The sequence below is a fragment of the Cyprinus carpio genome, chromosome A22, assembly GCF_018340385.1.
Source record: "Cyprinus carpio isolate SPL01 chromosome A22, ASM1834038v1, whole genome shotgun sequence".
NCBI lineage: Eukaryota > Metazoa > Chordata > Actinopteri > Cypriniformes > Cyprinidae > Cyprinus > Cyprinus carpio.
In genome coordinates, this window is record NC_056593.1 from 13751801 (window position 1) to 13779021 (window position 27221).

At 37.2% G+C, this 27221-nt stretch overlaps 1 protein-coding gene across 20 annotated transcripts; it reads right to left on the bottom strand.

The window, feature by feature from the left end:
• Positions 1-10386: 10386 nt before the first annotated feature.
• On the bottom strand, positions 10387-16768 carry LOC109107388. 20 transcript variants are annotated; one of them, XM_042711982.1, is made up of 7 exons: positions 16544-16768; positions 12197-14150; positions 11781-11847; positions 11617-11651; positions 11468-11528; positions 11231-11328; positions 10387-10815 (listed from the first exon to the last, which is right to left on the bottom strand). In XM_042711982.1, exons 1-2 carry the CDS (start codon positions 16743-16745, stop codon positions 13135-13137), a joined length of 1218 nt encoding a protein of 405 aa, XP_042567916.1. In that variant the 5' UTR covers positions 16746-16768; the 3' UTR covers positions 10387-10815; positions 11231-11328; positions 11468-11528; positions 11617-11651; positions 11781-11847; positions 12197-13134. The 20 variants fall into 20 exon arrangements, 19 of the variants coding, with proteins under 19 accessions (XP_042567916.1, XP_042567920.1, XP_042567915.1 ...); XM_042711986.1 differs by lacking the exon at positions 11617-11651 and having other exon boundaries at positions 11808-11847; XM_042711981.1 differs by lacking the exon at positions 11617-11651.
• Positions 16769-27221: the final 10453 nt, after the last annotated feature.

Below are 27221 nucleotides of genomic sequence, written 5' to 3' on the forward strand. Positions count from 1 at the left end.
AAAATGAAAAATTTTATGTTTATCTGCTTACCCCCCAGGGCATCCAAGATGCAGGTGACCTTGTTTCTTCAGTAGAACACAAATGAAACCCCTATGGATTTTTTACTCAAACTGTTGCAGTCTGTCAGTCATACAATGGAAGTGAATGGGAATCACGGCTCCCCTATGGATTTCAAACAAAACCAAATTAAACCCTGCGGCTCATGACGATACATTTATGTGTAAAGACACAAAATGATCGGTCTATGCAAGAAACTGAACAGTGTATATATATATATATATATATATATATATATATATATATATATATATTTTTTTTTTTTTACCTCTGATTCACACAATGTACGAACTGTCCTGAGCGCGTCCTGAGTGTGTTCTCAACAGCCGGCGTTGTTGACAGGGAGACAGTCGGGACATGGTCGTACACTACATGTGTACTTTGCTGTTGACAGAATTCATGTTACGCACACTATATGCATACCCTGTAAACTTGAAAAGCAAAGTATACATTGGGATTAAGTAGGCAGTGGGTAGCTCACTAGGTTTTGGAATAGAGCCATAGTACACAATAAATTAAATCAATGTGAATAACTGGCAGGAGTGTACAGCAGTAAGGGATTCGTAGCATGTCAAAGTCATGTTTATTCATTCAGTTTTGTGGGCTAATGTTATTTTTCACAATGTTTTTGTTCAAAAACCGTTCTCATAATATTCAGAAAACTATCAACCTAGAACTTCAATGTTAGGTGTGTTGTTTAAGCGCTTTCAAAATGGTTATTGTACTTTTTGGCTAACTTTAAAACAAGCTTACACTGCACTGTCATATTTCTAGACTTTTCCAGCATCTGCGCTGCCAGTGTATTGTCAGTCTGTCTGCACCTTCAGCATCACCTAATAATCAATGGACTTTGAGTGGGGATTGAGGCTTTAAACTGTTTCCCTCCAGCAGATGATTGAGGAGCCCTTGGTTTTACATTCACCCTTGTCTTAAATACATCACACAGAGAGAATAGAGCTCAAGACGCTCGGCCCAGACTGATAAAGAGAGAGCCGAGGAGCGAAGGGAGGACAACTAAGGAGAGGATGAGTTAAGGGGACATAAAGAAAGATTTAGCTGCCGTTTATTCAGCACCCTCCACGTAGGGGCTCTCTCTCCGTGACATCTGACCTTTGACCTCTGACTGGGGCTTTGTTAAGCAGTCAGGTGCCAACTTGCCCCAAGGCAAAATGGGATTCCATCACCCCCCCCCAACCCCAGTCTCCCTCCTTTTCACATACACACACACATGCTCTGTACTCTTGGAAGAAAAACAAATAAGATTTAGCATTATTGCACAGTTGATGAAAGAGCAGATCCTCTCTAGAGCCCATCTACTGTGTGACTCAGCAGCTCAGACAGCTAATTCAGCCCTAAATGCCTTCAGGGATTCCCACAGGAAAACCAACTCACTTTTGTGCTAAATACAAGTGCAGCTTTGAAGAGCCTTGAGCACACTTCTGCATTCTGTATTGACTTAGGAGATACTTTTTTTGGCTGTTTAAGAATATTATGGATTAACTTAATTCTTCAATGTTGAACACTGTATGTACTTTGAACTCTAAAACAAACACTGTGATGTCATATTTGTAGCCGTTTGGCTACAAGGATTTTTTTTTCATACTAGAGCTTTTGGAGCTTTCTATTCAAATTGAGTCAAATTCAGGAACTCAAAAGCTTAATATTCTTGTCATGTTACAATAACATCACAATTCAATATGTTTTGTGAATTTAGACATTATATTGGAGTTTTGCATTGCAATAGATACAGAATATATATGTTTTGTTGTTCCCCTATAGTATGTAAAAAAATTTAAAAATACTTATTCTTGGTATAAAAATATAATGAAATATTACTACTTTGAAATTTAGATTTTTTTTTTCATCCACATTTTTATGCTACTGTAGTCACTCGATTTAGTGATATTTGTCCTGCCCCTCCTCCACTGTAATTGGATGGCTGAGTAAAAATGACAGTGACGAGTGCTGGCATTTTACCAAAAGTTGGACATTTTTAAATATTTGCCAACCAGAAAAACAACTGCAAGCATGAAATAGATGCTCACCACCACATCATGCTGCACCCATTTTTAAATATGCAGCGCTCCCATTGAAGACAACTGAATATAGCCTCAGAAAACACTTTGGCGGACACATGGCTATAAAGTGTTTTCTTAACACTGTATATATTAGATTGAAAACTTCCTAAATCTCACAAGCCTTAACTTTATGTAAAACCAAGGGTCGAGTCATTGCATTTTCCATAAACCCAATCATCCATGTACAGACTTATACTGCCATATGTCAAGAATCGAGCATTGAGCATTAAATGCAAATGCCGGTTTTAAACAGTTTTATCTGTTTTCATGTGAGCAAAGCTACAATATTCAGCCTTTGTTCTATGCTACCCCTCACCTCGGGGTCTCTCTGGCTCAGAGAAGGCTCCTCAAGCTTAACGTGCAAGATCAAACAGCGCGGAAAGAGAGAAAACTGTCTTTCAACTCGCAGAATAGCCAAGATTAGGGCGAAAACATCAGAGGAGCAGAGCAATAAAGAGAGAGAAAGCCTGCTGGTCAGAGAAAGAGACAGCAGGAAAGAGAGACCCGAGCTAGCAGGGTAGTTTGTCGACTGAATAGTAGGCAATACAAGCGTATTTCACCCATATCCCCACATAAAACAGACATTATACACTATATTATATATGTATAAAAACATAAAGTGATTTATAGCTGCGCTGTCTTTAGTTCAAAGCTGCTTGTCCATGCGTGCTGGGGCAGGATCCGAACAGGGATTTTGAGTTTGACAAGCCCACCTCTGTCACTTTTTTCTTCCTGTTTTTTTCCCTTTTCATCAAAGAGCGAATGCCTCACTGGCAAGCGGGTAACTGTTTTAATGCGATCATGATGTCCTCAGATTGGAGATGAATTTCACATCAAAGAGGGTGAGGGAAGAGGTTAGGAAAATGATATGGAGAAAAAAAAGAGAGGATAAGGAGAAAGGAGATGGGAAAGGAAGAGACAGGTGAATTTAAGTTTGTATCAAACTCATGAGCTCCCATTGATGGTTGCTTCTTATATGCATAAATTTGAAATCGGCACAACTTTGTTGAATCATGAAACATTGTCGCATAAAACTGATGGAAAATGAATGACTTCTAGGTACAGTAGCACTAATGCATGATGCCGTGCCAGCTGTAATCTCTTGCCAGATGTGTGCCTGTGAGCCAAAGCTACCCTGTCAGCATCCCTCCTCTTCGACCTCTCATCTTCCTCTCACTGCAGCTGTCTTCTTCTTCCCCCTCTTTCTGGACTCTCTTCACCCACCACCTTGCCTGCCTTCATTATTCACATTCTGTCGCTTTTTCCTTTAATATAATGCATCTGTTTTTGTACAAGACAAAAGTATTGGCTGATCATGGGACTTTTAAGGGCAAATCAGCTGTCTAGAACTGGCTTTGCATGTCCCGAAGAGAATACCAGTGTCTGGAAGGCAGTACATGTTTTTGCTAATGAAGCTTTAGCTTCTTGCAAATATTACAATAATGTCATTGGAGATTATATGAATGTGTTCAGTAGTTTGGAAGTATAGTTTACAAGAATCAAAAATAGATAGCAAGAATGAAATTTAAATTTAAGAATGCTGGTTAAGCAGTAATAATTTTCTTGTTAGAATATTAAAATCTATTACTATTTTGGCTAAATAAACTTAAAATGACAGACTAAAAACTAAAAGCAATCATTTTAAATGTTATTAGTGAAAGTAGGCGTGACAACATTACAATGTACATTAAGAAAACTGTTTTTTAGTTTGATGTTTGCTATAGATTACATTTAACAGTGTTACTGAATTCATATTAACATTTTAAGATTGACTAAGTGTACGTTTACACAGCAACAATGTACTAAAAACTGAAAAGTTTTTCTTTGCATTTTTGAAAAGTTTCGCAAAATGCTGTATTTTTCATTCCAGGCAGTACTTGGTGATTTTACCATGTAAAGAAAAACTATGCACCTGCACACATTTATATCAACTGAAAACGTAATATGCATGTGCATAACGTCAATGTTTTCACAGATTTATAGTTTTTTTGTAGTTTACATGATATAATTTTCAAAAACAGTTTTCTTTTTTTAGTTGAAAACTTCGCAGTCTCGGTTAAAAACTTTGCACTGTGTACTCTGGAGTTGTCGATGCTTGTTGCCGAAATTCATATCCAGTTTGCAGATTTTGACCAGTCGGAGTTTACCAGTTTAACTGAAAATTGTGTTGTGTATGATGGGCACAGAACGATACCAATAAATAAATAAATAGTGTTTAATTTTACAACTCCATCTGAATTAATTGCAGAAACCAATGGAGACCAAAAAGAAAACTAAGAAAAATATTCTGTGCAAGCACTGTAAATGTAAGGAGCTGCACTCAGTACCCTTTGTGACATTTGCTGTGATTGGTTCATCCTTCAAGAGCCTTTGAGATATTAGAAGACAAATTTCTAATTCATTGCCTTTGGGCACAGAGGAGCTTCACGAGGATGAACAAGCTTAAGATATGCCTTAGGTGTCTAAATCCTTTTTTTTTTTTTTTTTTTTTGGCAGGGCACATAGCCAAAATGTCTTAAGGCTACAAGGATTGTGCAACAGTGGAATGTTTTGAGATGGTGACGGTGGGATTGGACTTGGTCTTTAAGCTCAGGGACTGATTTCTTTCCTGGGGCTACAAGTGAAGTGAGAAAACTGGTGGTCCTGTATATATGTTACCAAGTTAAAACACATCTGTATCAGCACAGTGAGACATGCTGACATATAGCTGCAGGCCTTAGTGTAAGGAAGTCACTGACCTCAACATCAGAGCCACTAAAAACATTGGGGAGGACTTAGAAAAGGTGCTGGGGGCTCAAATCTCATAGGCCCCTGGCTTAACCCGGGACTATGGAGAGGAATATGGTTAGATAAATGTGAAGATGCCTCCAGGGCAAAGAGCCTTAACCTGTGATCTAAACAGGGTGGACCATGCATGCTTTGTTGGTCCTAGTGTTGAGAATAGCTTTTCCCAAACTAATGTATCATTAGATAACAGCACATAGCCTGACCGGCTTGCTTTCAGTGGCTCAGATCGACCTAAGAGCTCAAAGACCAGATGGAGGGTGAATGTTACCGCACACACTAATGCAGTGTTTCCTACCACATTCTGTTTAATCTTAACTACATACTAAACAAAAGTATTTTATATATAAAACAATCATTTAAAAATCATTAAATTAATTGTTTTATTTGTAAAGTTTTAATTTGAATTGAAATTTTAAATTAAATGTAAAATTAATTGTAATAATACATTTAAATATTTTTTAAAATTATTTTAATTGTTATTTATTATTATTATTATTATTATTATTATTATTAATAGTGGTAGCTTTTATATCTTGTTTTAATTCTTCATGACCATTTGGATTGCATAGCTGTACAAAAGGGGTGTTAATGACAAACGTGTTTTACTCATAAAACAATACAATAAAAAAAATATTATTTTATTATTTTTATTAATTTATTATTTCTTGTTATTACTGTATGATGAATTTGCTCAATTAAAAAAAAAATATATATATATTATTTAATAATTAATTGTTATAATAACCCCCAGCTCCAGTTACAATATTAGTTTTTCTTTTTCTTTTATTTTTTTTATTTTTTTGGCCAATAATAATCCTTTGGGTTACATATATATAAATATAAAATAGGGTCATTACCAAGTTAGCTGCTGGATTTATTTCATTAATTTAAACTGATAACTTCAAATTCAAAGTTCAAACAGTCAGCAATGTAATAAAAATATGTTGTTTTATCCGATTACACTGAATTCAGTTCTTTATGGTGCTGTAGATTTAAAGCAGTATGAATGCATGAACTGCTAGTACAGACTCACACTGCTGCCCTCATTCAAATGGTTCAGAATGTGTACATACAGTACACTCTAATTCACATAAAATCCCATGCAGCTTTCATAAACACACCCAGCCACACTCCTTGATCTCCATCTTCTGATATGTTTCAGTCATCAGTGCATGATTGTACCCAGGAGATTACAGCCATCTATTTTCTGTCTCCTACAGTTAAAGAATGATGTCATGGGGTCAGGTATTCTTTGAGAACAGAAGGGCGGCTGTGGAAACGGAGCCAGCTCAGGTTTTCCGTGTGAGGGCTCTGTCAAGCGGGAGTCCCCCTGCTTTCTCTCTGCGCGTGGGTGGTCTGCTCTGGGTCTCCTCAGGATATCGTCTGGTTTCAGACCCTCCTGCTCCTCTGACGTTAAGTGGCGAGGAGGGAACATGATTAAGTCCAGTCATCGTGTAACGCTAAAACAGTCCTCGCTGGAAAAACGCTTGGCGAAACCGCAGAAAGCTGTGATAAAAAAAACATACACATCCTATTTTCCCATTTAAAAGCTTTGAACAATCATCAGCGGGAGAGAAGGCTGCTTCTCAGCAGGGAATCGCAAGAATTCTCATGACTCAGAAAGAGAAAGGAAGCAAAAAAACAGATTAAAAACAAGAGGAACTGAACAAAAGGCCATGATGGGACGCCGTGCGGAATGAGAGATGATGAAAAGGTCGAGGTGAAAACATTTCGCATGGCCAAGATCACATGCTATCATCTGTCATATTTCAAAGAGAACCGTCGTCCATCCCGTCCAGCTGCTCTGGGGTCACTTACAGTTGGAGCTTAAACCATACACATCAGGTGCATGCAGACACATGCTTCAAATATCCAGAGGGTACGACGGATTCTAGAGGTGTTGGGTGTGTTGGTTCGCGCACTCTCTTTAGCAAATGAGTAAATGAAAAGGTCTGTATCATATCATTCTTCTGCTAGGATGGCTCCAGGGCAGGGCTGGTACCGGTGTCTCCTCCATCTCCCGCTCTGTGTTTAGGCTGATGTTTATGGCAGCCCACTGACCCAGCAGCTCCACGAACAGACCCTCGCATACTTACCTAGCCTCCCCCCATAATCCAGCACACCTGTGCTATGCAGGCCGTAAGACTCAGTGTGTCTAACTTGACTAAGATTTGTAAGTATTCAAAAGTGTCCAAATACATTTTAGGGCCACTGTACTTATTTAATCTGCTTTTACAAGCTGTACGTGTACTTCTCTTGGAGTATAATGGGTTGTTTTATCAGAACAAACCAAATTTAGTCTTGATTCTTGAAAATCATTAATTACCCTACACCCTCGTAGTCAGTTGGTGGGAATGATTGCAATCTAGTAATTTTTTGCCTTGATCAGATCTTTTCAGTTCCTGTGGAAAGCCTGCCATTAAGCAGGGGAGAGATATATATCAGTCTAGAGAAGTGTGTGTATTGAGAGAAGCGCTACACAGGGCTCTGGCCCGGGAGGAACCACTCTATTGCCCTCCACCCACTTTACACACACACTTAGAGTAATCAGAGCTCACTACTGTACTTCATGTTCCGCAGTCAACCACACAAAGCAGGCCTTCTACCCTTTGCTGCCCCGCCAGAAGAGAGCCGCCAACCACAGTCTGAACGTCCACTTCAATACCTGCTTCCATCTCAATGGAAGCACCTCAAACTATCAAATAACCAACCAAAAACTGCACCGAAATGAAAAGGTTTGAACATTATTGTGCTAACACTTTACTGGAAGCCTGCATAATGCATTTGATGAAGAACTTGCTTCTCGACTGTTAAAAATGATGTTCTGTCTGGGTCAGTGATGCAATGCTCATTTTTCGTCCTGTCTATTAATTTGTTTTTAAAAAGACATTAAAAAGCAATTCATATGTACCATGACTTGAATACATTTCTTTATAAACATGTTTTATTGAATTAATTTAAGTTAATTTTGATACATTTTTGAAGTAACCATTTCAAAAATGTCAGGGTGATACGTATGCTTGTTTCCACCAAGGAATAAAAAAAGTAATTGCGACTTTTTATCTCACAATTTAAAAAAAAAAAAAATTCTTGCAATTTAGAGTTTTTATATATCTCACTGACTTCTTTAGTGTTGAAAGATATAAATATAAACTCAAAATTCTGAGAAAAATATATTTATATGTGTGTGTGTATAATATATATATATATATATATATATATATATATATATATATATATATATATATATATATATATATATACACATATATAGTTCTGCATCATTAAAATAATTATTGAATTAGATATTATTGAAAAGGAAAAACTCATCTTTTACTATTATTAGACAAAAAAATAAGAATATATTTAATTTTTAGTATATGAAAAACTAAAACTTTTACAATCACCTGATCATATTTTTTTTTTTTTTTTTTTATTATTTTATATTTATTATTATATATAAAATTATTATTATATATTACATTATTATGTATTATAATGGATCATTATATATATATATATATATATATATATATATATAGCATATGCATACTTACAGGTTTATAACTGGCACTGTTACCGATTATATTGCGTATGTTTGCTCATAGTTCTCTGTATATGGACTTGTAGTTCACCCTTGTTTGACCTGTATATGTAATCTTGCTCCTGCCTGAGGTGCATATACAAGCAGCAGCAGTGTAAGTGTCTTTAGACCATTCTGACTATGCTAGGATGACCTACATACTACAACCTACAGGTTTATACATTAGCCATTCATTCAGTATGGCCGCCTATTGACTTAAGAGTTTAAGTATTTTGCTTTAAGGCAGGTCAGTTTGTGTGTGCCGTACATTATTTACTTTTGTTGTTCGCTTCACTTTGACTTTGTAAAGACCCAGTGACGAATGATAGACTTTAAGTATCCAAGGAGCAGCAAAGAACAAACACAACCCCAGATTGACATTCCTCCGTACGGAGTCTCTTTCTGGGCTTCCTCTGGGCAAAGCTTCTGTGTACTGGAGTGTCAGTTGAGTATGTGGAGCCAGTGTCTGTTCTTAGGAGTCTCTGTACGTTAACGTTGCTGTGATGTTGTTGCTGTTTTGGAGACCAGATTGACGTGCATTTATACAACTCCAGATTCCACTTACTCCTCATCCTCAAAGTCCAGTCAAAACAACAAATCATGGTTCAAAGAAACTTGGGAGGAGACTTTCTATTGCTTAATAGATTTGTTTGTGCTGACCGTGGACACAATTTAAGGATCGTTTATAAGCATATAGTAATATAATATACAGTAAAAACACTTAAGTCGTCATCATGTGCTCAAGTAGAAGCCATAGGGACATGAGGAGAAAACATAGTGGACATTAACATCCATGAAGGGACAGTAGGTTGTGAGTCTTTGGGACAGGCTGAGATATTAACCCATGACAGAACTAATAAGCATAAGCGTAGTTAGCTTAATGCCAGATAATATTACGTGTCAGTGCTTTACTAATGTTTACATTTACTCAGACTGTCCCGTTCTCTCTCCTCACAGAAACGCGGTCTTTAATTATCAAAGAAAGGCCTCCTCCTAGTGGAGAGGAAGGACGGTGACAATGAAAGTGCTTGTTTCGTCCTTGAAAAGAGGAAGTGTATTTTATACTTGTATATAGTGTTTTTGAAAAATTTATATTTATGTATAAACCTATAATAGTGCAACATGTAATATCTGAACTTACTTTTTACTAAGTGCCGTCTGATATTGATCCTGTCAGCTCGAGCGCGCGTCTTTTTTGGCGCCAATTAATGTTCATTCTGTTTATTTATTTTGCGTAGTAGATTGCTTTTTCAACGAAATTAATTAATATATATTATTATAAATAAATAATAGGATAATTTTAGCAGAGAGTGAAAAAAAATATTCTTATATAAATAAGGTTAGTAGGCTAATTTGAACAGACTGCTGTTATACGGTTTAAAAACAGATTGAAACAGAGATAAGGACTTACTTGTGAGGCAAATGTATTTAAACAGTTTTATTTATAATGTAGTCACAGCTTAAGCAGTGCTCTTCAACCTTGACTTTCTAATGATAAACCATGGCTTTTCAGGCCATATCCTAGATAGTACACATATATCTGCAAGATGTCTGTTAAAGATCGCTTCACCTGGAAAGCATCTGCTGTGTACAAACATCTGATAGACGTCTGTACTATGTTAGGTTTACATACATTTCAAAATAAAAGTTTTTTCTAAATGTCTGTTTGAAATCTGATAGGAAATGTCCTATAGACGTATTGCAGAAGAGCAAAAAAACATGTCTAGCAGATGTTAAATAGACATCTCTGTGATGTATGTGTGCTATTAGGGATTAGTGTTATCTGGTTTTATTTTATGTACTAGATTGCATCTTTCAGCGAAATCCATTTAAAAAAAATATTCAGCTTCAATAAATAATTTTAACAGCCAGATGAAATATACAGATAAACATTTTATTTATCATGTAGTCACAGCTGAAAGGTTACTAGCAATGCTTATTATTCTAAACTATGTTAACATTAAAACATAGCCTTTCATAGTTTTAATGCTAACAAACAGAAATGTTACAAAATTATACAAAAGTAACAGAGTATAACAAAACAGGTTTCTTGTGATCATTTATTCAGACATTCCCCATTAAAACATCAGCATACACCAAACATCACAGAAAGGTTAAGATGTCATCCTCAGGCTGAGAATTGGTGGAGATTCTGAAATCCATAATTTTACAGGATCGCAATTAGTTTGATTCTGATGTGCCTCAGCAATAAATCTGAGCAGACTGGAGATGGTGTGGAGTTACTGGAGATGTCCTCTGCTGGGTGTGCGCTTCTTTCTTGTACTCCTTTCATACTTCTTGTCTTTGGGCTTAAAGTAGAATAGAAATACAAGATTTTCTGCCTGGATGAAAACAACCCATTTTTACTGGAATGTTTCATTGGTGAATATTCTTAATTTGGCTGGTGCATCAAAACATGCTTGTGATGCTTTAAAAAGACACTGAGGTGAAATTACAAGGTTCAGCTCTTCTTAAAAGTAGAAGTAAGACATTGGGTGCGTGTAGTATTTGTAGACTCTATGATGGCTTTAAATATTGAATATAGCTTGAAATTTCTGTTAATACACACCAACTGTACACTAAAACATCACAAGACTGTTGCCTTCTATGATCTTCAGGTAAACATCATCTTCAGTTTAGAGAAAAATCCCCCTTCCTCTTCCTCTGTGAAAATGATTACTTCACATGTTATCTTTGTGTGTATAAAGGTGTGTGTTGATTAACCTTTGGCTGGTCTGGTTACTCCAATAACAGTTCCTTCCACATCCATCTCATCCTCTGCATAACTTAAGAGCAGCATTCTCTGCCTGTTTGTCAGTTTCCTGTAAATGATCCATGAGATTCATTAGAAAAACTCACGCTGGATGTGCATACTTATTTTATTCCTAGCTGCTTGGAATAAAATAAGACAGATAACAATAAGTGCAGTGTAAACTGAGAAATTACCAAGTAGCAATTTACCTCTTCCACCACACCGCCTACACATGGAGCGCATCATAAACCGACTGGTGTTTATACACTCCTACATAAAAGTGTAAATTATGCAAAAAAAAAAAAAAATGTAAAGACAATAAGTATGGTTGCTAATACCATTGCTATGGCATCCTCACCATGCCTGTTCCATTGCAGTAGTGACAATGTGACACTTTAGTTCCCGGTTGTCGATTGTCACATGTGGCAATTGCATGCAATGATAAAACATACACTTTCACAACCACTCATCTCTCGTGTAAACATGAAATAAACTGCTTTTAAACACGACATAATAATGTACCATTTACAAAGACATGGTAGACTTTACTCTTTCTAGTCCTTTTTGCCTTTCCCCGATTGTCCATTACCTAAAAAATAAAACAAGAGGACAGAGTTTAACTTTCAGCACACTACATTCTGTCCATTTATTCCAAAAGCGGGAAAGCAATTTGACATTATTTTGCATCGTGCATGCTAGTAATTGTATATACGCAAAAGTATAATAATTGTTATATGAATTTTTGTGTTTGTATGAATTATACCCATGTCATAGCATGCTGACCACTGTCAACCACAAGATTAAAAACCCCAGGCGGATTTAATGTTGTTGTTCAATATGTGTTATGTGCCTTTCCAATCCCACTCCTTTTCAAACTGAAGCACCAGTGGGAAAATTATTATAAACAATTTAATTATTAATAATAATTATTACCAAACCTAGTCATTCTGGTTTGTGCAGCTGAGGGAATATAGCGTAACCCTGTTTGTACGGGAGACACACAGCTTTTCTGTAGACACTTCCTCTGTTTGTCAGCATTCGCTTTGCCACTGTCAAGTCACTGCCAACAAACATGATGTTGAAGAGCTTTGAGTTGCATGGCTTTTCAAAGACACTGTCACAGTCAGTTTCCCTGAAGACATCTATGCTTAGTGTTCCATTATTCCTTTCCTCTCTAATAAATCCCACCGCATTGTCCATCAGGAACACACAGTTGTCGGGCATCTTTGCTGTTATCTTGGTTGTCATTTGGGATTGACTGGCATGTGTTTCAGTACATTGTCTTTCAGCAAGTCTTTTTGTGACTTGCATCAGTGGTTGTTTGCCACTTCTCGCCATTTTTTTGATGGCCTGTAAGTGCTTCTCAAATGGAAAACATGATATATGGTTTAAAGAGCTGCGGAAGTTTGCAGCATCATCTGACAAGTGTTTGATAGAATGAATGTTGTATGTTGGAAAGGTGGGCCCATAAAAATCCACAGAGTTATCCACAAAGTGCTCCAGAATGTTCTGTGCAAATCCTAGATAAGACTCTCTCTTTCCATCCGCTTCATCCAAAAGAATGCTCATACCGACACTCAGACAAAGAAAGTGATGGTACTGGTCATCAGGAAGCACATCCTTTAAGATTAATGGTCCTGTGTAGAGCATGAACTGACGAAGCTCAGTAGCTGTCCACCTGTTTAATTCTTTCATACTTCTTGGCTGCCTTGAAAACTCTGCAGGCAAAGCTCCCTTCAACTGACTTATGTTCTTTTCTACTTGCTGTCTCTGAGCCTTACTCAGTCGGCAGATATCTGGCCCACGCCACAAGTAGGTCAGCAGCCTTTTCATGGCTCCATAACATACCAGGTGCATGTAGTCAAGGGGGAACTGTTTAACACAAAATACCAGCTCTAGCAAGAGGAGATATTTTTTTTTGATGGTCAGAGTATCCAGCACGGTTAAATATCTCATCTCTTCTTTCTTCAGCAGGACCCTTTGTCAAGTAAACTACCCTCCCCTCGATCGTTTGTGCTACTGCAACACATCGCTCACATCCATGCAGACTACTGTGACTTTTAATACATTTGAGAAATGACCTGGCTTGTGCATCACAGATGATGGCCTTCACTGTAACTGTGTGAACCAAATTATGGAATGAAACGCCATTTTGAATGAGTTGCTGCAACTCCTCCAAGAAATCTCGTAAGAACTCCTCAACAGAGTCAGGCTTGCTGGACCCATAATACAGTGCTACAATAAATGGCTGACAGTTCTTAATTTGACCAAGAATGGGCCAGAAGCACATTTTTCTAGATTTAAACAATGGCACGCCGTCTACATTAAAGCACAGTTCAGCTTGCCCTGGCAGTGTTTCTTTTGAGAAATGTTCAATAAGGTAACGCTCAATACCATAGTAAATATACTGTCCATTGCATTTATTTTGAACTGGGACTCCTGGAGTACCAAGAAGGCTTCTAGCATCTTTGGGAATTGTATAGCCATGACGTCTGAGCACATGAAGAAGCTCATTTAGTGTTTTGTGGGTCTGGTTTGTAGCAGTAGCCCAACTAGCCAAGTCCTTGTGGAGAGATGGTGTTTCAGCAGTTGGCTGTGAAGTCTCATCCAACCGCTCAGACTCTGTTTCAGAAGAATCGGTTTCATAATTGTTTTCTTCTTCAGTATCACCGCTAATGTAGCCCGCTGCTGTGCCAATGGAAGAACTACAGCCGCCCACAGGATGAAATTCATCATGTGTTGATCCCACTGTGAGGGGATTGCCCTCACCCTCCATGACTGGCTCCACTGACCCCTCTGATTTAGAGCTGCTATCATGTTCCACTAAGGCATCAACCCTTGCCCTTCGTCGTCTCCACTTCCTTTGGTACTCAGAGGACATGTTTAGCAAATCTAAAATTACAAAATATTTTTAAAGAAATTATTAAAGATATTTGACTTTTCTCATATTTTTGTTGTATAAACTGAAAACAACAAGTTGAGGAAACTCAAAAATCTTCTGAAGTGTGTTGCCTTAAAGTTTTAAGTATTTTCAACTTTTGATTTCGTGCCAGCAGTGTTTCTTTTTAGGGTAAATAAAGCCCTAGCATTAAATCTATTAACTTTTAACATGCTAACTAATTTTAGCCAGACTTGGTTTCAGTTGACAGTGTGCGCATCATTTCTTTTGGTTCCTTCATGTCAAACAATTACATCTTAACCACATTAATAAAATATTACAAAATTGTACATGCCCAACAGTAGATTTTTAATAATTCGTAAACCTTTGAAACGCAACAAAGCTCTCTCCTCGTGTTTGTAGAAAGATATGAAAAAAGGCGTTAACACTTCTTCTTCTGGTGTTTTATGGTGGTTTGGCAAATCTGCGAAAAAGATACATTACTGCCACCTACTGGTCTGGAGAGTGGAGTGCGCAAACTGTCCTATCGCGAGATTTGTTACAACATCTTGGCAGCAGTTTTGGCAATCCACATCCAACTCAGACTTCAAATGGTGACCGGAGAGATAACTGTTTTATATGTATATGCAAAAATTTAATAAAAAAATAATAAAACCGTATTTTAATGTACAGACAACAGGTCGAATAATGACTAAAATGCAGTGCTTTCACAGTCACTTAAAAAGGATACTCCACCCCAAAATGAAAATTTTGTCATCAATCACTTACCCCCAAGTCGTTCCAAACCCATAAAAGCTCTGTTCATCTTTGAAACACAATTTAAGATATTTTGGATGAAAACCTGGAGGCTTGTGACTGTCCCATAGACTGCCAAGTAAATAACAGTGTCAAGGTCCATAAAAGGTTTGAAAGTCGTCGTCAGAATACTCCATCTGCCATCAGACGTGCAATCTGGGTTATATGAAGTGACAGGAACACTTATTGTAAGCGAAGAAAACAAAAATAACGACTTTATTCAATAATTCTTTTGTCAACGATCTCCTCTGTGTCTGTCCATATCACCATATGCTGTGTGTGCTCTTCTGTGTCATCCGCGCCACAAGAATGTGCTGTTTCTACATGTATTTAGCTTTGATTTGAAATAAAACAGCGCATCCTTGTGGCGCGGATGACACAGAAGAGCATACAGTGATATGGAGTGACACAGAGGAGACTGTTGGCAAAGGAATTATTAAATAAAGGTGTTATTTTTGTTTTCTTTGCTTACAAAAAATTGTTCCCATCGCTTCATATAACCCAGATTGCACATTTGATGTCAGATGGAGTATTCTGACTACGACTTTCATACCTTTTCTGGACCTTGACACTGTTATTTACTCAACAGTCTATGGGACAGTCACAGGCCTCCTGGTTTTCATCCAAAATATCTTAAATTGTGTTTCGAAGACGAACAAAGATTTTATGGGTTCGGAACGACATGGGGGTAAGTGATTAATGACAAAATTTTCATTTTAGGGTGGAGTATCCCTTTAACCACACAGGGCACTTTGTTAATATAATTTGACATTAAACAAGAAGTAAATGCAAACTCGTGTTTTTTAATAAAGATTTCCGTCCTTTTTTTGTATTTTGTATGGGTGCTTGACTAGACGTGCAAAGGATGTCAATGTACATCTATTCACAACCTCTTAAAAACTACCTGGGGCACTTAAATAGATTTCTGCAGTATTAACCAAGGTGTAAGCACAATTGCTTTTGCATATGTCATAAGGATTTCATAGAGGGTCATGATGGACTATAAATGCACGTGTAAAAGACGTCACCTACTGGACGTCGTCTCACAACTGAATTGTAACAGGGTATATATTGAACTACACGTAGCTAAAAGTCAAAGTAACAATTATACATACCCCAGAGAACTATCCACCTTTTTCTTCAACGCGGAAGTAAGCCTATGGGTGAGACTTCCGGAGAATATCAACGTAAAACAGTGTGTTCATAATTAAGATAATACATTAAAATAATATAATAAGACACACTAACTTTCAATATCAAGCAGCAAAGCGAACTGTTTTGTTCAGCTAAAAATAGCTAGACGGAGTGGACACAGATGAGACCGGAAGCCAGACCCGGCCGCGCCCATCTTTACTACAAGAAAAAGGTGGATAGACATGTACAATCGTATCTGAATGCATTTTTAGCAAATGTTATGTGTTAGATTTTATATATATATATATATATATATATATATATATATATATATATATATATATATATATATATATATATATATATAAGCGTGATATGTCATAGCTGATGTACAAATGAAAAAGAATAAGCTTCTATTAACAGATTTCTCATAACTGACTTCACATAGCCAGCTCACCTGGTACCCTGTTCAATGTCACACCTCTTCTGTGCCTCCAGCAGCCTAAATTACCCCCCTTCACATAACTGCGAATCCAACATATCCTCAGAGCCGCAATATCTGCGTGTCTAAAGGACTGTAAAAGCGCACAGGTGCTGCGAAGTCCAGGTAAACCGCTTGACAGCCAGCGTGCGATACAGCGAGCACTGGAGGCTGCCATGCTGACATCGCTCGGGCCGGCTGTGAGCTGCGCATGCGCATGGACTGAGCGCTCATTTACACCTGCTTTGCGGCTTTTCACCACTAGATGGCGCGATATGATCACCGTTTGGGGAGTGATCGGAGCCGACAAAAGGTTTGAAATTTTGTATGTAGCCTACTCAACATCAAATGCAAACTGCATTAACCCAATAAATCCTAAAATATCATAATACATAATTCCAAGGACTCTAAATTGTTAATATGACTAAAACTTTGCAGAAAAACTTGTTGCGCACAATATACTGTACTACACGCCTTCTGTCATCTAACTGATAGTTTTCACATTTTTAAAGGCCGTAAAAGGCCATTTAGTATAATGATTAAAAAAAAAAAAAAAAAACTTCACCTACGTGTCTGTTTTGCCATGAAATCTTTATTAAAATAATGAAAAAATGTAATTATGATATTTCAAGATGAACACTGACCGAACTGCAAACAACTTAGGTTTGCTTGATTATCCATAGGCCTACATTATTATTATTATTATTAGAAAAATTATATATATCAGGCGTTTGAGGAATGTTAATTTGTACACCCTTTAATCATCATTGTATTAGATTGCACTTTTTTCTTCTTTTTTTTTTTTTTTTCTGGCCTTCACAATAAAAACTACAGAGCTTAAGCAAATATCACTACTACCATAACACTTATTATTGGAATATATAGAGTGACAACTGATATTTCTATGCATTTTATGTAAGTAGTCTGCTATACTGCTATAAAAATCTCACTGATTTATATAACAAGTTATCTGAATTTAATCTTACTTTTTGTCCATATAAATCAGCATCTGCACAGAACTCCATATTTTTCTATATCATGCTATATGTATAAAATACAGATTTTTTTATGTCTAAAAATTTAATAAACTGTTCCATTAAAATTGTTTCATATATCAGGCTTCATATATACAGGGTTAAAATAAATATATGTAAATACTACAGTACATGCAAAATCCTTTTTATAGGCACCGGGAGGATCTATATATAGATTAACAATATATCTCATCATTTGCAATTTAAATTCATCATGTAATAACACCTGGGAATCTAAACTACTAATTTTCCCTTAGCAGAGATAGAGTCAAGACCAGAACCAAGACTAGACCCCTTGAGGCCAGGTCCTCAAGACCATCACGACCTCTCAAGATATGTATCATCTTAACAGTAATGACTTTAATTGTCTTAAAGTATTTCCACATTTCTTTCCCACTGGACAGATTGGAAAACTGCTGCCATAAGGCACACAGTCAGGAGATAAACTAGCATTTTAAGAGTCCTGAGGTTTCTTGAGGAGGGAAAATGATATTTTGAACATCATATACTGTACTCATTAACTCCACAATTTCCACAAGTCACAAGTGTGGTCTAACCCTGGCTCTCTTTAATACGGAGCAGTGTGGTGATGCCGGCCTGTGGCGACTGGGGTTTGGACGGCACTGGGACCCCCTGGTGATGATGTCATAATGACTGTGGCTGATGTCATGATGAGCCTGGTTGCTGGTTGGACGCAGAGTCTTGTATGTGTGGTGAGTTTAACTGCTATCTTTTATACCACCTCCGCAGGCAAGAATACGCCTGTTTCTGTGTGAGAATCAGATGTTTTATTTGAAATAGAGAATATGTAATCTCTGGGAACCCTGAAAGTGATTTTTTTTTTCTTTAAGTATGGGAACTCCACTGAGATAATGATGTATATTAAATGCATGTACACGTTTCTTTGAGTGGGCGGAGGTTCAGACCCAGGCAGTCCATCTCATCCTTCTCTTTTAACGTACAGTAAAAGTTAACAATCCCCACTCATCCTCAGTATTACAAACATGGCTAACATCTGTGTTGAATTAAGAAAATCCCAGTGCTGTACAGCTCTCAACTGCTTTCAGTTATTCCCCTTTGCTCTTTCACACACGTAGACACTCGCTTACTGTTGCACACATGCCTCAGATAGACATGGCAAAGAATTGCTATAGTAATAACACACTCTTGTGAAAAGGAAGTGTGCATAATTGTATTGAATGTGCACTTGTAGTGTACTTCAAATCTTAAAAGGATATTTTAAAAACTGTACTTGCTGATAAAATAATATTAATTAAATAAAGGGCCACTTAAGTGTACTTGTATTGTTAAAATTTTAATGGTTTTTTTTATTAAAACAGTTATTGCTTTTAATATTTAACTGTTGTGATGTAAAATTAAAAGTGTAAACGCTTAAAGCACATTTTAAATAACTGTTTAAAAAAAAATTGTTGTGCTTTAATGAAACTGACTTGTTTTGATGTGTTCACATCACATGTCCTTGATTGTAATTTTAACTGTAGTGTGTTATTAAATTTTACATATAAAGTTAATATATTTTAAATGTACTAATTTGCAACTTCATCGCTAGAAATGTGAAAATACAAATAAATTTAAATAAATTTTGTAAAAGCTTTCAAATAAAAATATCATTAGAAGATATATTAGTTTAATGCTAGTCAGTACACTGAATATAAGACACATTAATCATATTTCAAAAACGTAATTATGGCATAGAATTAATTTTGAAATGACATAAATATGTACTCAAGTCCTACTTAAATGAGTCAAAAACACTCTAAAGTTCAGCAAATTGCATTTAATATCAGTTTTATCTATGATACATTGTAATTTGATTGCAGTTAATGTGCAATTAAGTTTTCAAAAACATTACATTCAGTTCACACTTATATTGTTGTAGTGTATTATTTCCTTTTTTTGTTTTTTGAGTATGCTGAAGTGATTTTTCACCTGTTTCATCATCCGCCTTGCCTATAAGCATTTAGAAAAGTAATAGCAAATTAAACTCCTCAACAAACTGCACAATTTAAGATATCATTCATGTCCATAGCACAAATGGTGTGAGATATGTTATGCACCAAGGTAAAATACTTTTTGTTCAAATATCTGTCTCGAGTATAAAGACTAGTAATAGTGATAACAGTGAATGCTGTCTGAGCACAAATATGCAATGTGCCCAACCTCATCTAAAAATGCCCTTCTGCTAAAACATGTGATTTATTTGTGGAGCAGGACATATTGACAGTTGGCTATGATCAGAAGCTGGTGTGGTAAAGCTGTCACAAAGGAACTTTATTGCGGTAATTGCGTTTCTAGTTTGCCAGGCAAGAGAGGGTATGTGGGAACCGAGAGGAGCTTGTGACCTTTCATTAAAATGAGCCCCAAAACTCATTAAAGACCAAGACATGGTGTTCTTTCACATGATTATATGTTTGTTCCTTAAACATTGGGCTTTATTATATGTGCTTAAAGCTGAATCGGTGTTTGCTGTGTGTGTGTGTGTGTGTGTGTGTGTGTGTGTGTGTGTGTGTGTGTGTGTGTGTGTGTGTGTGTGTGTGTGTGTGTGTGAATGAATGCATTCTGATTTGCACTTGTATCCACAGTGTGTATATGGTGTGGGGGAGGTTGTTTAAGCTTGACCCATGGTAGTTAAGTAGCATCTGGTGTTGCCATAGTCCCATAATTCTGGTTAAGAACCGCCCACTTTGACAGGAAGAGACCTTTGAACTGACATTTAAGTGACCAACCACAGTTTGTTTAGTTCTTATGTGCCATGGACTAGTTGATACAAAATTGTGGACTTAAAAAAAAAGCACTATATAATACAGATAGTAAATGTTGATTTTGTGTCTGTGTGAACAATATGCATTAAACTGTTAGTGAACGGTGCCATGAGTTTCATGAGAAGGAAAGAATCAGAAAGAAAAAAAAGAGAAAAAGAGGGAGGCGGTGTGGTCTTGAAGAAATGAAGGGAGATGCGATCCCAGAGAAGTCACAAATGATAGACAACACAGCAGGCAAACCTTAATCATAGAGTACATCACTAACCTCTCAACATCCATAAAATGGGATTTTCGCAGGCCAAATAACTACAGTCTTGTGGCATGTGTGTGTGTGTGTGTGTGTGTGTGTGTGTGTGAATCTGTTTCCCATTACTCCCATTTCCCCTCATTCCCAGTTCCAATACTCTTATTGGCTCTGATCACTGCCACATGCAGGTTGAGGGGCACTAAGAGTAGGGATCAAAGTTCGGAGGTCAGAGGGATGTTGCTCATTTTCAGGAATTAACCATAATTCAGCTTTAGATTACAGAGCTATTACGTAGATTATGTCCTTTCCGACCAGGCCCACACATCGCCCTGCTTTAAAAACAGGGATTGAGTAACTGAGCATGTGTTTATGTTCTGCAGGAACACATAAAGCTTGGCACCAACCTGATTTAGGGTCACTTTATAATAACTTGATTTGTGTTATTGATGATCTCGAAGGAAGTAGGTTCGGTATTGGCAGGGTTAAAGTCTTTTGAATTAATAAAATAACATGAAGAAAGTATTATGAGACTGAGCGACGAGCAAGCCAGGCATCCAAAATGTGCAGAGTTAGGGTTTCTCCTGGACCAGGTCTGGAGAACATTTCTAACTCTCAAAAAAGTCAAACTCTCTAACCACTAGGCCATGACTTCCCCTATGGTCCAGGCATCAATAGTTGAGCTTCTTTGCCTTCCTTGTCTCATCTATCCACCTTACCATTTTAATGACCTTGACATTGCCAAGTAGGACATATTCCTGGATCAACATCCATAGAACAACATTCATTAAAACAAAGGTGTTCATCCCTACTCTTGGAGATTGACCTTGATGCTGAGTTTATGTTTTTAAATGAACCCCAAAGTATTGATCATCTGAAAAGAGCCAGATTGAACCACCCTGGATATGAAACAATCAAATTTTAGGGATACAAAAAGAGGGGCGAGAAAGCTCTGTTTTCAATAGTGTATAGATATATGAAGCTCACACAGAAGTTACTTTCAAACCAAGCAGCTATCTGTTGGTAAATGTAATGAATCCACAATTTAGTACCTCTGATTTCAGGGATTTTGCTACAGGAGTGTTGTGTCTGGACCACCAATAGATGTTGATCCAGGAACTAGGCAAGACCGTCCTGGCCTGCCCTTTCCGTGGCACGTAAACTTGACTGTTCTTTACTTCCTACTGAGAAATGGGTAATGCTGATCTAATGCTGGTTAACTGTAGCTTGTAGATTAGCATTGCCATGTTGTACACCAATTAATAAAGCTGGTTGTCCAATGAAATTAAGTAATCTGATGGGGCCACCAGTGAACCAGGATCCAAAAGTCAATGTATACCGAAGATCAGCCATACTGGTGTTTAGGGAAAACAGTTCGAGTACATTCATCATTTATTAGGTCTCAAGCTGGATCTTGGGTTTTGTTTGATGTACTGTAACTTAGTGAGAAGGAACAAGTAGGAAAGATAGATCCTGCAGGGTGGAGTGCTTTGGACCTAGTTCATTATAAATATTCAGCCCAGATTTTTTCCCCATGAGTTTGGAAGCAAACCTACAGCAGATGGATAGACTGTTCAAACAGTCTGTATTGGGGACAGATTCATTAGACCTGCGTCAAGTGAGGGTTTTGGTGCAGGCCCAATGGTTTCTCGATTATAGCAGTTTCAATCAGAGGAACATTGTTTTAGCCAACTGCACAGCAATTACAGAGGCTGAACACAAGTCAGAAGAAACTGTTGCCTCTTGTAGAGACTCAGCTTGTTATGCAGGGGAAAAATAAGACACCGGTAGGAGGCAGACATGGAAAAGTCTACCAGCAACCAATGATCGGACTGATAGAGCAGCTTTCGGAAAGTTTCTCATTACCCATTTTGACTCATTGCTCAATTTGGGTCTTGTTTGTCTAAAGATACTGTCATCTACAGTTCCGGAACGACAAGATTATAAACTTGTTATAGAGGACTATTAATAAAACACAATAAAACTGGTCAGAGATGTTCAGTTCTTTCCTTTGTGACATTTAGGTTACTTTACCCACAGTATATTCTTGTTATAAGTCAGGCAAGGGCTTTTTTTACTACAATGGGCATTTGACAAACAGTTCCTTCGTTCACTTTAAACATATAATTAGACGAAAATGCCACAAGATGGAATCAAAGCAGGGCCATAATTAGTCCAAATGTAAATGTAGTTTCGCCTCGTCTTGACTGGTTCGTTTCTGGTTTGAGGTGACAGATCCCTAAATCACGGAAAGCTCGTGTGAACCCCGTCTCTTTCTCATCTCTCATGGCTGCCCTCTCATCTAGAGACTCTGAAACATAAACAGTATATTTGGTGACAGTGTGTGGGGTTTGTCAGATTTATGGGCATTACACTTTGAGGAGAGGAGGGAAACTCACAGCGGGACACCCTGGAACATCTTAAGGAAATTACGGGTGGAACTTCAGAAACAAAGTTGGTACTTCAATTAAACACAACTGGGAAGTTCAACAAATATCTTTTGAGCATTAACGTTTTCCTCTGGTTTCTTTATCACTGAGTGAGGAGATCATTGATGATGGCACATTCAAAGCAAGATTTTGTAATATTTTGTTTCTGAGGAAGCAACAAAAGCCAAGAAGAGATGATTCAGAGATGTTCTTCTCAGCCAGGCTGGCCTTGACCTCCAACCCCATAATGCAGGGGAACCTGTGCAGTGTTGCGTTCCCAATGCAGTTTCTTGGTGGCTGGGTAATCTCAGAGGTCATGCTCCCTGTGGGAACAAGGCTCCCGGGTTCCTCTTTAGGCTGGAGATGACTTGTAAAACATGGCCACAGGAGAGAGATATGCCACTTTGACCTGGCATTAAACTATTCTCAGACCAAGACTAATTTATAATTTAGTGCTTCCTAACTAGTCTGCTTCAAACCTACTTAGTTTTATGCCTGATTTCGGGAGCAATGTCTAGTTAATTCATCTATTCATAGATCTGAGATCTAATTTAAAAGATCTTCGCTTTCTCAAGGCATCATTCTAACTAAAATGAACCATTATATGTAAAGATCTGGAAGAGTTTAAACACTTGATATAGGCAAGTGAGCTTGGCTTGATTTCTACAGTGTAATGTTAGCATGCTGCTAAGCTAACAATATGAAACTCCACCAAAATATTAATTTTCTGGTCAAATCTTTTATCTACAGTATGCATTATATTATCTGCTATCTATTATCAACTTTTCTCTTGAGTCCACCATCTTGATAGTTTTGATTCATTAGGCTTGTAGCAGTGCATTTTGGGATGACATTTCCTGCAGAAGTATACATGTGGCAAAGTCTTAGTTACTGGCCAAAAGAAAGTATCTTTATTTATGCTTCTTAACTTTTAGTACAGTCTTCTTGATTAAACCCTAAAATCCTGACTAGGCAAGCAGCCCACTAAGTTTTGGTGGTTATTTTATGTTCTGTAAGGACATTGTTGCTATTTCAATCATATAAATGTGTCTTTGTGCATGTGTGTGTGTGTGTGTTCTGCATCTAAGCCTTGTATTGTAAACAACCAGTTGAGAGGCCTAACAGACCTTTAATGCAGCAGTCAAAATTCACGACTCCCACAATGCAAACATCACGGTCCGAACCTCTCACACTTGCTGACCATTATTCCCCTGAGCTGTTCTTTTGAAATCCAAGAGTCTGCTAGTAATTGTTACAATTGATGATGATTAGTTTTTGACAACAACATAATTTTAACAGCATTCCTTTTCAGAGTTACTGTTATTTATCGGTGCTCTGCACCCAAGCCTTATAAACCTGTCTTGCACAGTTCGGTCAAATAACGCTCATTAATCTTTTTTTGGAAGCCTTGGAAGGTAGATTTGGACTTTTTGTCCCAATAAAACATCTTGAATTTGGAAGAATCTGTACTGGGGTTTACAGATGGAAATTTGAGCTCAGAGACCCCTGCGTGTGTGTGAGCTCAGAGCACCGTAGTTTAGCTATGAGAAAAATGTGTGTGTGTGTGTGTGTGTGTGTGTGTGCGTTTGTCTTCTTTGCAGTGTGTGTGTGTGTGTGTGTGTGTGCGCGCGAGAATGATCCTATGCAGATCTTAGTGAACCTTTCTAAAGTTTAGTCTTACATTGGCATGTGAAGCAGTTTGGGACTCTATACATGTTTTTCAAAAACCTGCGTCTTATTCGCTAAGCACCTGCAGTTTATAAAGGCGCTAAATGTCAGTAAATGTAAATTTCTATTTATATTAATAAATGCGACAATTCATTTGTGTTTAGCACTAATTTCATGGTAGCTGTTTGTAGCGTTTTCTGATTTTCATAATTCATTTAGTGCAGGGATTCAAAATTACTTAAAGTAACCTCTGAGATTTTAACTAATATTTAAATAATTTAACAACACATTTGCATGTCCACCGTTCTCTGATGTTAGTTAATGATAACATGCAGGTAAACAAAACAAAACAAAATCTTATTGTGGTATGTGTTTTAAAATGTAAAATAAAAATGTAAATTTTTTAGTTAATGATTTTTTTATATATATATATATATATATATATATATATATATATAAATTGAAAGGTAATTATAAGTGAAATTATTTCTTTCTTTATTTTTATTTTTTAATTATTACCTTTTTTATTAACTCTTTCTGCAGTGTAAACCCGGGTTTAGTGAATTGAGCACTAAAACAATGAGAACATGCTTTTTAAATAAAATTCTGGTTACTTCCTGCTTTTTGTTAATTAACATTAATTGAGCCAAATCATATAATACTGAATTTGTGAATAAAACAATATTATGTGCAAAACATCTATTATGTGCATCATCTATTCTGTGCATAATTTGCATTGAAAGGAGGCATTTCACTGCATTCCAATGACAACTGCAGGTGGTTAGTGAATTATACGCACGTTTTTGAACAGCTTCATGAATTCACAGTGTTTCATGTCTTTGCCTTATTTTGTTAATGAGCTGGAACTCTACACTTGCATTTACAGCTGGTCATTTTCATGACAGCGAAAGGTGTGAGATCATAGAAGAAAGTGTTGAAGGAAAGGAGGACAAAGGGAGCGAGTAAATGCCTGGAGTCACAGGGGTTCATTGTTCAGTTCTGTTGAAACAGCTGTGCTGTTAGTTTTGAAGTGTCCAGTTGTACGGCGACCTACGATTTTTAGTCATCTCACTGGAATATCGACTGAGGAATGGTTTATACATACAGACTGCATACACATGCTCAAATAATCACATACATGTGCATATACACACTCAACCCAAGATCCAGCAATAGGCAGTTCAACTGAACGCTGAGGTGAATGTGTTCTGTTGTTTTGCTAGACAATCCAGGTACTGGCTTATTGTAGACCTTTAAAGTGTTTGATATGCCAACATGTTGATTAGTTTCAGAAAAACAGTAGAGAAACAAGAGCATATAAAGACATGTAGCTGCTTCAGAGGAGAGGTGAAGGAATGCAACCTCTTTGCGCTGATGAACGTTTTATAGTGAAAGTTAAGTTATATAAAGAAATTTTTTGTTATTAATGTTATGAGTTTTTTGTCTTAATTTAAAGTATCCAAAGTGCACACACACAGCAGTGAACACACACACACCGTGAACACACACCCGGAGCAGTGGGGTGGGATTTATTTTTGGTGCGGGGGGAGGGGTTGGGTTTTGGTTTCGGTGCCTTGCTCAAGGGCACCTCAGTCGTGGTATTGCAGGCCCGAGACTCAAACCCACAACCTTAGGGTTAGGAGTCAAACTCTCCATCCATTAGGCCACGACTTCCCCATGACTTAATTTGAGACATAAATGGTGCCATGGAGTATCTGGCATTTCAATCCAGCTCAGATTAATCTACATTAAATCAAATCTCTCGCCATAATTCAGAAATATAGTATACAGTGGTACACGACACCTTGCATGAAAGAAAGAAAAAAATAACATGTTTTAATGTTACTATAAATGCAGACAAATTACGTTTATAAAAAAGCTCACTTCACAAGTTTTTAGATTCAAGGCTGAGGCTGCATTTTATTGCTGTGAATGCTTTTCAGGTAGGTTTGGTTTTCAAAGTCAGTTTCTGTATAGTCACATGAGCTTTTTCTGTTTTTTTTTTTCTTCATAAAAGATGTAGTAGACATCCTGTAGACATTATTGTAAAAGCATAATCTGACACATACTTAGTTAATTAGGTGTGCAATTTTGCCAATAACTACTTTTATACAAGTAATTGCACCCTTGAATGAAGATATATCACTCGCCCTGTGACATTAAATATGGGTCATGACACTTACCTGAAAAACATCAGTTTACACCTCTTTATGTTTGAGCTTCTGTTTTTCAGAGCCAGAAACATAGTGTGCATAATTCGCTGTCATTGATTTGAACCTGGGCAAACCCAGGTTAGCTTTTCCCAGGGCGAAATGAGGTCCCTGCTTGTCAAATTAAATGCAGCATCACAAACATGTCAGCAAATTTACAGAAGACTTTGTTTGTGAACACACAGTTGTTCTTCCTCTTCCAAAAGTTGTAAAAAGACAGTATGGGCCTGGCCATATATATTCACATATGTCATCATTGCAATTATGGTGCTTTTGTTCAAACATT